A 14,674-nucleotide genomic window follows, 5' to 3' on the forward strand; every position below is an offset into this window, starting at 1 on the left:
AAGGTGATAGTGTGTGCTGACAGGATGGATATGAATATGAGAGAAAGAGCAGTAAAGGATAAGTCTAAGATTTTTCATCCGAGCACCTGGAAGAATGACATGGCTACTCGGTGGGATGGGAAAGGCTGAGGATGGAGTAGGTGAGGGGCAGGGAGATCACACGCTTAGACCTACTAGACATTTAAGTGGAGATGTCAAGTAGTAGATATCAGTTGTATACACAGACCTGAAGTTTCAGAAAGTCCAAACTAGAGATACAAATTTGATCACATAGGTAGTACTTAAAGAGAACGCATGTAGGTAGGAAAGAGAGGATGGCCAGGCACTGAGTTATAAGATGGGCGTGTTCTCTAACCTCTTCTCCTTGTCTATCTGAACCTACCGCCTACCTATCTTCCAGGATTTCCTCAGAATTTCCCATCTGCTGATGGCCCTCCTCCTTGTTTTCCAGTGTGGCTATGCTTTTTAAAAGAAATCAATCATTTCAATGGGATTTAATGCTGGAAGGGAAACCACGTGTGTTTTGTAATCTTATCTCCTCCACCATTGTTTCAGGCAGTAATAAATGGGCTCCATTTTCATAATCCACTACACATTCAACTCATGGCAATAATATTGAGCCAGGGAAACGGATGATATCCCGCCATTTCTGACCATAAAAAATGGCACTATCATATGCATCAACTTATACTAATTTTGGTTACGTGGGAAAACATACTTTAGATATAGATCAGAAAATTACACTCAAGTGCAATAAAAATAAAATCACAAAAAATAGTGTGCTTGACACTTGCCTTTAAAAATCCTGCCGAGCCCTCTGAAGTCCATCTGATCTGAGCAGTTAAACACGACCACGTATTTTCCCAAACATCGTCCCATGTCTTTCGTGGTCTCCGTTTTGCCAGTGCCCGCAGGTCCTGCTGGAGCGCCTCCCATGTTCATTCCCAACGCCTGTGCTAACGTGATGTAGCATCTGCAGGCGTCAGTCAGAGAAAGCACGGTGAGTACGGGCAACACGAGACAGCCCAGAGCAAGCAAAAGTCCAACGCCATTGGACTGGGCCTGTTACTTTACAATGTGAGCAGCTCACCTATGAGACAGGCAACCAAACAAGGCTGGCGCACCCGACCTTCGTCAGCAGTGGGGTGGTGAGGGACTGCAAACGTTTCCCGGGACAAACTTCTAAACTCCGCAACAAGCTGGCACGAGCCAACTCCAACACACCACTGCAAATTGTTTGACTACGAAAGGTCTCATTCATTTAGATGAGCGTAAGGAATAATCTAATGAACCTCCTTGGATCTGTGACCCAGCTCCAGTGACATCTGTTTCAGATGCAGGTAAAACTTACTAAAACTTCATGACCCATGAAGCTTCACGTGTATACATCAATGGAAGGGAAAACACATTGACAAATGTGTGTGGCAGGGGCATTGGGCATATAAAGGGAAGTTGGATGAATCCAGAGGAGGCTGCAGACCAAATTTAAATGTTATAATTTTACCTGGAGGCAACGCTATGTAAAATAATGGCAGAATTCATTGCCCTGTGACTCAACTTAAATCAATTCTACAAATATTTATTGAGTGTCTACTGTGCACAACATATTGAGCTGTTGTGGGTAGATAAAGATGAAAAAGGCCCAGTTCTTGTCTAGTGTCATATACGGAAAAGACTGTGAGGGGATCTGCCATTAACTGATCATTCAGACCTGGCCGAGAAGCTCCACTTTAGGTATCAATGTCCACAACCTGAAAAACCAGGATGCTAAATGAGATGATCTCCAAGGACGCTTCCTTCTTTGTAATTCCCATGACTCCCTTTACGGTCCTAGAGATAGGTTTCCATCTTGCAGCCTAAAGTTTGTAACTAATTCCTCATAGCCAACATTCCAGCTTGCTTTTATTCTTTCATCTGTTTCTACTTCATTAAAGTGTAATGTGCATGTATAAGTAACAACTATGGTTATTTCAGTGCTGGACTGACTTTGATGCGCTAGCATAGACCTAACACGACAGCAATAAGCTTTTTTAAATATTTCAAATACAATTTAAAAGCGATTTTAAGCACATTACTTAATTACAAAATGGAATTAAAAAACTAAGTTTCCTACCTATCCGTTAACGGAGTGATAACAAGTCGATCGGTGCATCCCAGAAATTCATTTTGGTAAATAAAGTCAACATCTGTAATAGACACTACAGTCTGATCCAAATCTTCTTTGAAATAAAACCTACTCTGTTTTAGCCATTCAAAATCAGTTGCTGATTTGATATGCATTTTTACCTTAAAAACATGAAATACAAAGACATTATATACTGAATTGCAATAGCATAAACCACAGCATATGGGCAGTCTTTACTCGCTCATTCATGAACTGATTCTCATTCATTTAAAGTATATTTATTGAGTCCCTCCTTGGGCCTGACACCATGCTGGGTAAACAGAGACAGACATAGGTCCTGCCATCTGAGGCTTACAGAAAAGGACAAAAGACAAACAGATAAATAAGTAATTGTGATAAAGTATGAAAAGAAATTCAGGGTTTCTGAAAATAACTCGCAAGAGGACCTAACCTAGTGTCGGGTGTCTGAGAGAAATGAAAAAAAATGGAAAAAAAAATGGAAAAAAAAATCTTCAAAACTAACACCTGGCCCTAGCCAGTTTGGCTCAATGAATAGAGCCAAACCCGCCTGTGGACCAAAGGGTCCCGGGTTTGATTCCAATCAAGGGCACATACCTTGGTTGCAGGCTCCTCCCTGTCCCAGGGCCCTGATCAGGGCTTGTGTGGGAGGCAACCAATTGATGTGTTTCTCTCACATCAATGTTTCTCTCTGTCTTTTCCTCTCTCTTCCACTCTTCCTAAAAATCAATGGAAAAATATCCTCAGACGTTAACAAAAAATAAAATAAACAAAAAAACCTAACACCTGAATAAATAGTAGGAATTAGCCAGGGAAATAAAACAAAAGGGGTGGGTGACGGAGGTGTGGGAAGGCAAAATGTTTTAGGCAAAGGCCTGGAAGATCTGGTTGGCAGTTCAAGAAACTGAAAGAGCCTGGACAGCGTGGCTCATGGTTGAGCATAAAACTATAAACCAGGAAGTTGTGGCTCAATTCCTGGTCAGGGCACACACCCAGGTTGTGGGCTCGATCCCCGGGAGGGGGTGTGCAGGAGTCAGCCGACCTATAATTCCCTCTCATCATTGAGGTTTCTATCTCCCTCACTCTCTCCCTCTCTGAAGTCATCTAAAAATATTTAAATAAATAAATAAACGACAGAAAAATAAACTGAAGGAGGTTCACAACAGCTGTGGCATCCAGGACTCTGAACAGAGGAGTAAGAGTTGGGACTTCATGGGTCCTGAGAAGAGGGCCGGGCATTGCTCTCACGGCAATGGGAAGCCACTGAAGGGATTAAGCAGGAGATGCTCATATGTGCACACACGCCTTCCTACACCAGCACTATGGCCAAACCCATCAGCCTGCCCAGTCACCAGTGTAGACCTGGGGGGCAAGCAGTGCCAGGCTCCCAGCACCAGGGATGCAAGAGGTAGAAACCAGGAAAGCCTGTTTAGGAACAACACCCCCACAACCACATTCTGGGGTGCTCATGACTCCACTGGCAAACTTGGAGAAACTCTAGCCCTGCTCATGGAGGGAAACCAACGTAGGAAAGTGGCAAATGGTCCCCTTCACGGCTCTGAATCCCAGTGGCCCACTCCAGGTCATTCAGCTGACAGTGTTCAGATCTGTCTAATCAAGCCTCCAAGCTATCTACAAGCTTGCTTTTCGTTGTTGTATTGTTTCATAGTTCATGACATTGCCTCTCTTCCAGTTAAGAATTCTGGCTTCCCTCCTAAAGCAGTTTGCATTTGTCACCTTAAAAGAGCTACTTTTGGGACACATAACCATTGCCTCCCCCAGGGTCTTGGCTCTCTGACCCGGGACCCACAGCCATGGAGATGCAGTCAGTTAGCCACTTTCAACAATCTGTTAAGATGGTGAGGAGGCGATGAAAGAGGATGAAGAAAGAATAGCTACATTTTTATTGAGTTATTACTGTATAACAGGCTGTTCTAAGCATTATACATGAAAAAATAAAATGCAAGTATGCTGGCCAAAAAATCTCGTTTTAGTTGGGATGCAAATGGATCATGAGTTCAATAGTAATTAAGACAAAAAGAAAACAGTTCCATGGTTTTAATTTGTATAGATTTTAAAAATCCATTCTGTATGGGAAGTAATGCTTTGCTCAGCATTTAAATTTAGAAGAAATGTCTTCTGTGGGACTTCAGCTTTAAGAATCAATGAGAGATATACAGACATCTGCCTCAATAGTATGCTCTTAGCAGGTACAGTAATGGATTCCACAGGAGTTTCTGGAGGTGGGTTCCAATGAAAGGCGAAGTACTAGCATAAAGGAAACTGCAATTCAATAAAAGCAAATCTGTAGAAGACCAAAAAGATATGGTCTAAGTATGCTTGATAGTTAGTTTGATCCAGAGATCAATTCTACAGCAGTGTTCATACATATATGAACAACCTGGGAATCTTGTTGAAATGCAGATTCTGATTCAGTGCATGAGTTGAGGGGGAGAGGGGAGTGGCGGGGGCGGCGGGGTAGGGGGGAGAGGCTGGAGATCGTGCTTTTCTAACAAGCTCCCCGGAGATGGCAATGCACCTGGTTGGCATACAATACTTTGAGAAGAGATCTACAGTCCAAGGAATAAATAGACGGCAGGTCCTTCCATCTTCAATAATATAACTTATCTGACCAGAACTTCTGAATAAGTTTGAAACAGAATGCCTGTGATTATATTCTTTAAAAGGGGTCCAAAGTTGCATGGATTGTGTGTCTCTAATAAAGGAAAGAGGTGCCTTTAAAATGAATCAAATAAAAAAACACACACACAATATTAGTTAAAGACAAAGAGAGTCAAATGTTGGTATATCAAAATCTCCTGGGGCCCCGTCCTTTTAACAGATAGCCACTGCTTTAGGAGAACTTGGTCTTGCTCAAGGCTGTTGGTTACTGAGAGTTCTATCTAAAGGTAATTCAAATACTACTCCTCTTACTCCCACCCTACTAAACCTTGGCCACACCAAGCCCATGATGCCCTGCTGGACACCATCAGTTGGACAAATATCCATGAGAGTTCTCTGATGCTTGATCCTATTTGATTCCTTCCCAATCAGCCCATCATAACTCATGACTAATCTCATCAAAATTGTATCATGACTCTGTTATTTGGTTTAATGGAACAGTTAGTTCACATCACATCAGTTGGTTCTAGACTTTCAGAATGGCAAATGTGAATATACATATATGGTTGTTTATACCACCAAATATAGATATTTGTAGACATGGTACATACACACACACACACACACACACACACACACACACACACACACACGTTGTGAAAAAGGGTCAGGTAGATAAAAGGTTCATATAAGTTAGGGAATATATATAATACTTAATTTTTCATTATTAGGAACACTAAATTATTAACTAATACACTAAATTACTTAAAATTAAGAAAAAAAGTTACTTTACCAAGTCATCAAAAATATCTCTCTGATGCACATGGATAGTAATGAGAGTTTCAAATTTCACTCTTTCAAACTTGCTTAAGTCATGTGTTGTCTGGCTAATTAGAATATTTAGAATATCCAAAAATTTCTGGTTGGTTATTTGCATGATTTTCCTGTCATCTTTTGCACTATGTAAAGCCTCTTCTGAATCGTGTGTCCACAGCATCTGAATTCCCAGAAGCCCAACCTACAAATCCAGCAGACAAATAAGCCAAATATTTAAAACACATCCTACAGTGAAATTTGGTGGTCACTTATTCATATGAAGGCAAACAGGGTTTTACTCATTTTAAACTAAAAAAGGGACATGCATTTCTCCACTTCCAGAAATAGTTTTCCGTAGGTCTCTTTGTAACTGCCTACCTCCTTGCTTGACCTCCACTCCCTTTAATATCCATACCGTTAGCTACATCTACTTTTCTGTCTACATACTTATCTAAAGGAGCGAGAGACAGAAAGTGAGAAGGGTTCGAGAAGCTTGTCTTTGTCTCCTGATGAAGCTAAGGAAACTGAGAGAATGTCACTTTACCTACAATTTCTGCCCCAGAAAAGGGAGTAAAAGTGATCAGATATCCCCCACCCTCACCTCCTCCATACAGTGGTGGTCCCCTTGGGAGCATTTATTCATCCACAAAGGAACAGATACAAAATCATCTGGACCGAAAAGGAACCCAAATTTGGCAGAGGATTGAAAGCAGTGTGCGTGGCATGTAGATGCTACTGGGCACTGCAGTAGGTAAACGGGAATAAAACCCTTTCCTAATTCCTGCCTGCTCCCCCTAGAGCAGCGGCCAATCCCGGGGTCTGCTGGTGAATACAAATGAAAGCACCTGGCTAAGGTGAGCGGCAGGATATGGAGGGAACAGCCAGTGTCAGGAAGCTCCCAATAGCAAGCGGATTCTGACCCTGTTGGCCCCAGAACGGGGCATTAGGATAGGAAAAGCAAAGAGAGACAATACAAAAACAGCAGGGTAAGGCTGATTTACAGACCCTGAAACATCACTGCATAGGGATACATTCCAAACACGAATCTTTAAAATGACTCTCCTGAGTCACCAACAAAAGTTTAAATTATGTTTTCTACTTAGTTTAAGCAGGCAGAGGATATAACGATAAAAACTGGAGGATGTCTCATTAAAATAAAAAACAAAGTAAGAATACTCATTCTTTGCAATTTATTTGATGCCTGTAATTAACACATTTAAAAATACTGAAAGGGAATACACTAAATATTTATAGGCATCATTTCCGAGTGGTAGGAAGATAGAAAATTTTTATTTTCACTTTCATAGTTTTCAAAATTTTTCAAATGTTTGCAACAAGAATCCATTGCATTCACTCATAATCTTAGAAATGTGTTTTGGAAGAAAGCAAAGAAGAAATTTTTAAAATGTCAAATAAAATCTTAAATTAACATTGTAGTGGACAAACTTCAGTTCTTTGGAAAAGTTGCTCTAAAGAGTAAGGTATATAGTGAATGAGTCTATTTTGAATGAATATATATTCATTACTTTTTAAAGCAATTTTTCCAAAGAACTGAAATTTGCCCACTACAATGTCAAGATTGTTATCTAAACTTGTTTAAAAATCTCACCTCATATATGTATATATGCACACTGAAGAAAATCCTGCAAGCTAGCCAACTTCCCTGCTATCTCCTGCTCAACTTGACCACTGCTCTGACCTTGCTCTTCAACTGCTCCACCTGTAACGCTCCCTCTGACTAAACTAGACTGAGCCTCTCCCTCCGAATATACAGGTGATCCAGCTTTCCTGGGAGAGGAAAAGTATATTGATTTCGTCTAAGCAGCTATTTCCCCAGCTTATCAAATAAAGTATTTTATAAAGATTTATCACAAAGTTAATAATACTAGTAAAAATGTTAAAGCTTGCCAAGGATATTATACATTATTTAAAAATCACAGTAATAGAGTATTCTCTGCAATAAAGGTTGTTTCTCTATCTGTACTTGTGCCGTTTGAATGGATACTTTCATAGCCCTTGGCTGTCTCCGCCGTGTATGCGGTCGTTCAGGATTTGGAGTGCAGGTTGGCAGGTGGAGGTGGAGAAGAAATATGGTTTGGGCAAAAACTGCCTATATTTTCCTTGGATATCTCTTGCCTTCGATCCCATACTGTCTCTGACTGGTCCTTTATCCTGGCTGAAAATGGGATGAAACTATTGGAATTGTCTCTATCTGGTTTTAAGACTACCTGGCACATTGCAACGCCCTCCTCGGAGCCAGAGGACCCGTGAGAGACAGCACCTGCTCCAACCCCAGCCTCTTTCAAGGTCTTCGCATTCAAAAGTTAGTTGCCTGAGAAGGCCTCCTTTAACGGACTGTGCCAATCCGTAATCACTTGAAGGGAAAATAAAATAAAAGGCAAGATGGATTTTGTTTCAGGAAAAGACATGCTCATTCCCTCTCTATATATATCCGCATCCATATCTGTATCTGTATCCTATGATTTTTATACATAAGGTAAAATTTTCTATAAGTGGTTTTAGTCTCAGTGTATATTTTTAGTGAGGGGAGAGCAGTGGAGGGGACGGACGGGCCTGGAATGGTGTGGTGGACAAGCGGGTGGTTGGGAGCAGGTGGGTAGGCCTTCCTAACTAGTTCACAGCTACACCAGGCCACTGCCTCCTGAGCATCCTTCCCCCTTATTTCCATTCCTTATAACCATTATTTAAACCGTGTGTATTCTCACCTGTGCTGGAAAGTGACTGAGGAAAGGTAAGAGTTGAAATCCTGAATCACTGATTTGATAGAACCCAGATCGAATTATATTATGTAATGATGACATCTGCATTTTTAACAAGTCCAGAAGCCAAATCTCTACGGGACCTTTGGCCATAACAGGACTGTCCAACTAAAAAATAGATTATAAATATATTACAGATTGGTAATAATTTGGTGTTTTTACAATCGTCACAAGTTAACCTGACAAATCATTGTTCCTTAACGCAAAACAAATAATTCTATATTTTACACAAAATATTTAAAACATGAGTAAAATCAACTAATACTATAGGTGGAAGGAACGATAAAGATCATCTGGTCTAAAACTTTCGTTTTATACATGATGAAATGAGTCCCAAAGAAGTTAGCTGAGTTATCCACACTAGTGTGTAACCCGGGGCTTCAGAACTGGAGCTCAGGCCCACCCCCTTTTCATTAGAGAATTGCATTCCCCAAATAACAAAAGTGTAACCAAGTTAAATTACAATAATTTTTTCTCCTTCTCTTGATATGACGGCCAGGATCCGATCGTAATCTTTTGCATGAAATGTCACTTCATTGATGTTGTCAGATACTGCAGGGAGGTGTGGCTGTAAGAAGCACAAGACAAAGCAAAAACATCATACATGAGCCTAAACACAAAAGCCGCTGAGATGTTTTTAAGAGCCTTAATATTTTTAACCTTTGTAAAATATCAAGAATTCACTTCGTTGTTTCAAGAAGAAAGAGAGAAAGAAAAGAACCCTTGACTGACTTGGGGGCCCACGTTTCAAAGCCAGCCCTGCAGAATGTGTGCTGGAGTCCTTGGAGTAATGACTGTCTCTTTCCTCCGGAGGGACCGAACCGTACAGTCCCTCCCCAGCTCAGGCCTGCCTTCTCTCTTGGTTCCACCTCTGTCTTACGCAGCAGCTTTGGCTTCTCTCTCTTTTCTCATCCCCACAGCTTTCTGGAAACCAACAGGTATTATTAGCGGCTTCCCAGACTCCCAAACCAGAACTGCCCTGGGATGCCTCCCACTCCCAGTTCTCTGTATCTTCCTCCTGGAAGTATTGCCCTGGGAAATGGCTAAAAGCATTTGCAAAGCATTCTGGATGGAAAAAAAGGACAAATCGAAACCACCAGCTCTATTTGATCTAAGAATATTTAGACTAAAAATGCTCATAATAATGAGTTACATTTAGTGAGCACGTAATGTATGCCAGATACTTTTCATTGCATTATTTCACGTAATCCTTATGGCAAGCCTATGAAGTGGAGCCATTAATTTCCTGGTTGTACAGACGAGAAAACTAAGGTGCAGGAAAATTAAGAAGCTGGCCAAGGTCATCCAACTGGTGAGTGGCATAATCAGTGACCCTTGCCTTAGGTAGATGCTCCAAATATACAGAAAAATGGACATTTTATAATCAGCATAATTTTAATGCTCTTTTTCCTGCCTCCACTTTTAAAGTGTTAACTTCATTTTTATTGTCCATTATGCATGCTGTGGGGTGGTGAGGGGGGGGGGGGGGGGTTAAGTGATAGATACTTAGGTTATACCTGTATGGTATGGGAATCACTGGCTTGTCCAAGAATTTCCAGGAGAACTGGATCGGATACAAAGAAGAATCTTGGAAATAGTAATCGCTTCTTCTCCAAATACCTTTAAATAAAGTCATGTTACCAAATGATATGTTTCTGAGTTATTTATTTTTAGCCAAGACATGATCACCAAACGTCGTCAATAAGGTAACAGCAAACACCTAGAGTCATTGCCATTTGCCTCTGAAATGTTTTCTTTTTTTTTTTTTTTTTAGTCTAGGTTTGTTTGTTTTTATTTTTTTTTATTTTTTAAATTTCTTTATTGATTAAGGTGTCACATATTTGTCCTCATCCCCCCATTCCCATCCCCCACCCCTCCCCACAGATGCCCCCACCCCCCTGTTGTCCTTAACCATTGGTTAGGCTCGTGTGCATGCACACAAGTCCTTTGGTTGATCTCTCCCCCCTACCCCCACCCTCCCCTACCCTCCCTCTGAGGCCCGACAGTCCGATCGATGCCTCCTTGTTTCTGGGTCTGTTCTTATTCATCAGTCTATGTTGTTCATCATTTCCCCTAGATGAGTGAGATCATGTGTTACTAGAAATATACTTATAAGAACCGAATGTGAGACGAGCAATAATAGTTATGCTGACAGGCAAATGAATCAGTCTGTAGTAAGTTTCTTTCTGGACTAACAGTTCTTTTGAGACCCAATTTCAATGTCCACCAGTTCCTTATGTGTACATGTTGGCACTGACTTTTCAGCTCTGGATGGTGGACAAATGGTGGTAATGCAGGTCCGACTCCCTCTGGTTTGGTCTCTCCCAGACCCAGGGGCACGGCCTCACCCGGACTCAGGGGCGCACGGCCTCACCCGGACCCGGGACCTAGCCTCACCCGGATCCAGGGGCGCGCAGCCTCACCCAGACCCGGGATCCAGCTACACCCAGACCCAGGGGCGCGTGGCCTCACCCGGACCGGGATCCAGCTACACCCGGACCCAGGGGCGCAAGGCCTCACCCGGACCCGGGACCCAGCCTCATCTGGATCCAGGGGCACACGGCCTCACCCGGACCCGGGATCCAGCTTCACCCGGACCCAGGGGCGCGTGGCCTCGCCCGGACCCAAGGGCGCACGGCCTCACCCGGACCCAGGATGAAATGTTTTCTTAGAGCCAAAAAGCCCGTACTACACCATGGACGTCACTTGGGAAAACGAGTGAAAACAAGAAAGGGATCCAGAGCAAGCCTGCCCATCTACCCATCAGCTTCTCTCTCCTCAAGAGCGCTCCTGAGACCTTAGAGTATTGTGAACCTCGCAGTATGATGTAACCCAGCGTGAACGTAGCTCATCCACAAACCAGCACATTCTGAGTGAAAGGGGGGACAATGAACCATTAAGCAAAGACAGCAGCATAAACTTAGATGAAGCAGGATATATGTCCACCCCGTTTCACAGAGAGCCTGAGAATGAGCTGCTTTATAAGAAAATTACCCATGAATTTGTCTGGTTAATTGTTTTAGTGCACATCTTTACTCCATGCCTGTTGGGCTGAATGGAAGCTCCCTCCCCTCAAAAAAAGACAGGTCCTCATCCTGTTCCTTGGAATCTGTGAATGTGACCTTATTTGGAAAGAGGATTTTTGCAGGTGTGCTGAAGTTAAGGCTATCAAGAAGAGATCATCCTGGATTATCCAGATAAACTCTAAATCCAAGAAGTGTCCTCATAAGAGAAATACAGGAAGAAAAACAAAATGAATGCAGAGACAGATTGGAATTATGTAGCCACAAGGCAGGGAACTCCTAGAGCCACCAGAAACTGGGAAAACAAAGAAAGACTCTCCTTTAGGGCCTTCAAAATTGCTGACACCTGATTTCATCGAGAACTGTGAGAAAATAGGTTTCTGTTGTGGTGATTTGTTACCGCAACCCTACAAAACTAATACTTTGCCTTCGCTCACCCACCCCCAAGTTGAAGGTGTCTACTTTTGCAGAAAAATTAAATTTATGTGAAATGTTAAATTACTATTACCCCTCCCACCATCACTACCAAACCAGAAATACAGGGTGTCCCCCCAAAATGTATATACACTGCAACAGCAGATAGCTCAATTTTGAAAAGGAAATGTATTTTAATAAACACTGCCTTTATAATTATTCAAAGTGTGTGGGGGGACACCTTATATATAACTTGTTTGGGATAAAACACCAGCACGTATAAAACATTTAAAAATTAAACTTACCCTGTAAGTGACTTCTGACATACTTCCAGCTGTTCGTGTAAATGAGGTAACAGTTGCCCCATGGTTTCATCGCCCACACAGCAACTGATCACATTGGGGTTCTCATGAGCGCGCTGCATTATCTTGACCCATGACTTGTCAATATTCTGGAAACGTTTTGCTTCCTAAAAACAAATCCACAGTCAGTAAAAATCAGCATTTGGAAACTTGAATAAAGCCAACTATTCACTTTGGAATTTCCTATAGTTCTTCAAACCAGCCTCTATTAGTCTCAGGCTACATAATTTAAAGGGGCAATTCTTTTTCATTTGAATTAATTCTGAACAACAAAAACCCAAGTGATAAAACTGTTTATTGAAATACTGCTTCATCACAACAGAGTTGATTACTTGTTTACTCCTTTTAATACGTTTTTTCAAAGTACCACGTGATTGTTTTGCAAAGCTATCAACTTCAAGCTCAAATCTAGTCTTTCAACGCTCCTGGTGTTCTGGTTTGATAAGAAAACTGAAAAAGTGTGAAAATAATTTGATCTCAGGATCCTTGGAAGAATTACAGCTCAATAATGCCCAGGAAAAAGAAGGAAGAAACAGTAAAAACCCAAAACAAAGCTTCATTTACATTTTTGGCAAATGAAATTTTTCTATTTACGATGGATGGATGGCAGTAAGCTTTGCATTCAATTGTGAGAATACCTCTAGAAATTGGCATAATCTTGCCTATTTTAAAACTTTTAAGTGCATTTTTTAGAATGCAACTTTCTGATTTAAAAAGAGAAGATTTGTGTTTTTAAAATGTGTTAGGTAATGAATGAAATCTGTCATTTTCAAAACTCTTTTTTCCTTGATTTTAATCTGTATAGATCCTGTTTACAGATGTGGAAATTCAGAAAAAGCAGGCTTGATTTTATAAAAGGGAAGTTACCTTCGCAGAATAGAGCTATTAGTGAGTTATTGGCATTTATTTAAAAGCTGTTTTAACAATTTTGTTACATGCTTCTAATGCGAAATTTCATTGCCTCCTGGTATATTTTAAACTACCATGAGTCAACTTACTGATAGTTAATTGCACTTACAGAATACAGATTAATTTTAATTCTACTCTCAGTGGGATAGGATATTAATTCTTGGAAGAGATGAACTGCTATAATTTAACAGTACCATACTTGAACGTACCTCACATCCTTAAACAACCTGGAGAGTTTTCACTGTTTGAAAATATGTGAATTTCTTCTTTCTACTCATGTAAATCAAAGGTCATTTTTAAAAAAATAGTTTTGTAAAGGGCCAGATTGTAAATAGTACAGGCTTTGCAGGCCATATAGTCTCTGTTATAAATACTCAACCCTGCTTTTGTAATGCTAAAGCCTGTAAACAGAACTTAAACAAATGGACATGTCTGTGTTCCAATAAAACTTTATTTAAAAAAACAGGCAAGTGAGCCATAGTTTGCCAGCTCCAGGTGAATAACCAAGCCATGACTTTTACAGAGACACATAGACAACACACACCAAATTATTCTAGCAGAGTTACAAAATCCACATTTACCTGAGGCAGCTGTTTGGCAATATCTCCACCTACAAACACAGCTTCAAGATAAACCCAAAGGTTCTGGACTACTAGCCACTCTTCAATTATGTCTGAGGAAGTGGACAATTTAAACACCCAGTTCTGTATATTTTTTTTAAATGGAGCATTATATCTAAAAAGAGTTAGAAAATATTACATTCCAATGATGATTGAGACAGTAGTATGGCCTAACAAAGTAAATTATAGGAGAAACATTCCTTCGGAAAATGTTAGGCCTATAGGGCAATACAATCCTTAAGGGCCATTTGTAAGCTTCCCACCACAGGAGGACAAAGACCAGGAAAAACTTGCTGAACCAGGAATCATCCTATCTAATAATAGACAAATATGCAAATTGACCATGCCTCCAACACACCCACAAGCCACGCCCACCATCCACGCCCACCATCCAATCGGAGCGAGTATGCAAATTACCCAAACCAAGATGGCTACAGCCACAGAGAGCAAGGTTTCCTAGGTAACAGAGGAAGCCAAGCTTTCTGCCAGCCATTGCAGGCCTAAGCCTCCACTCAAGCTACAAAGTTTCAATTACAGAAGGTAAACAAATTCAAACAAATGGCGGCAGAATGGAGCTTGAGAGAGCAGGCCAGGGTTGCCGCCGGCAACAGGGGAAGCAAAGCTTTCTGCACACCCTGGCCGGGCCCACCCGCTTAAGGCAACAAAGTTTCAATTATAACCCCAACACAAATGGCTGTGGGCCTTGGAGGGAGCCCCAGGCTTGGCTCTGCTCCATGCTACAAAGTTTCAATTGTAGAAGGAAAATAAATTCCAGATACCAGGGCCTCCGCTTGCGTTGCCAGGGGGCGTGGCCCACCTGCAAACCACCACAGGCCCCTCGCTCAGGCCGCCCCATGCCCCAAGGAACCCCCACCTGATCTGGGACGCCCTTCGGGGCAAACCAGCTGGCCCCCACCCCTGTACCAGGCCTCTATCCTATCTAATAAAAGAGTACTATGCAGATTGATCATCACTGCAACACACA

General features: G+C 41.6%; 1 protein-coding gene across 1 annotated transcript in view; it reads right to left on the reverse strand.

The window, feature by feature from the left end:
- The window catches only part of DNAH8 (dynein axonemal heavy chain 8), a gene marked incomplete at its 3' end in the record, with an annotated part of 261,455 nt that overhangs the window by 131,609 nt on the left and 115,172 nt on the right, over positions 1 to 14,674 (reverse strand). Inside the window, exons 33-40 of the mRNA XM_079779684.1 lie at positions 13,651 to 13,804; positions 12,104 to 12,267; positions 9,879 to 9,981; positions 8,825 to 8,929; positions 8,308 to 8,469; positions 5,559 to 5,783; positions 2,114 to 2,286; positions 795 to 973 (exon numbers count right to left, since the gene is read on the reverse strand). Of these exons, the coding sequence (XP_079635810.1) occupies positions 795 to 973; positions 2,114 to 2,286; positions 5,559 to 5,783; positions 8,308 to 8,469; positions 8,825 to 8,929; positions 9,879 to 9,981; positions 12,104 to 12,267; positions 13,651 to 13,804 (1,265 nt within the window). The remainder of the gene's footprint in view (positions 1 to 794; positions 974 to 2,113; positions 2,287 to 5,558; positions 5,784 to 8,307; positions 8,470 to 8,824; positions 8,930 to 9,878; positions 9,982 to 12,103; positions 12,268 to 13,650; positions 13,805 to 14,674) is intronic.

This window comes from Cnephaeus nilssonii, assembly GCF_951640355.1.
Source record: "Cnephaeus nilssonii genome assembly, chromosome: 9".
NCBI lineage: Eukaryota > Metazoa > Chordata > Mammalia > Chiroptera > Vespertilionidae > Cnephaeus > Cnephaeus nilssonii.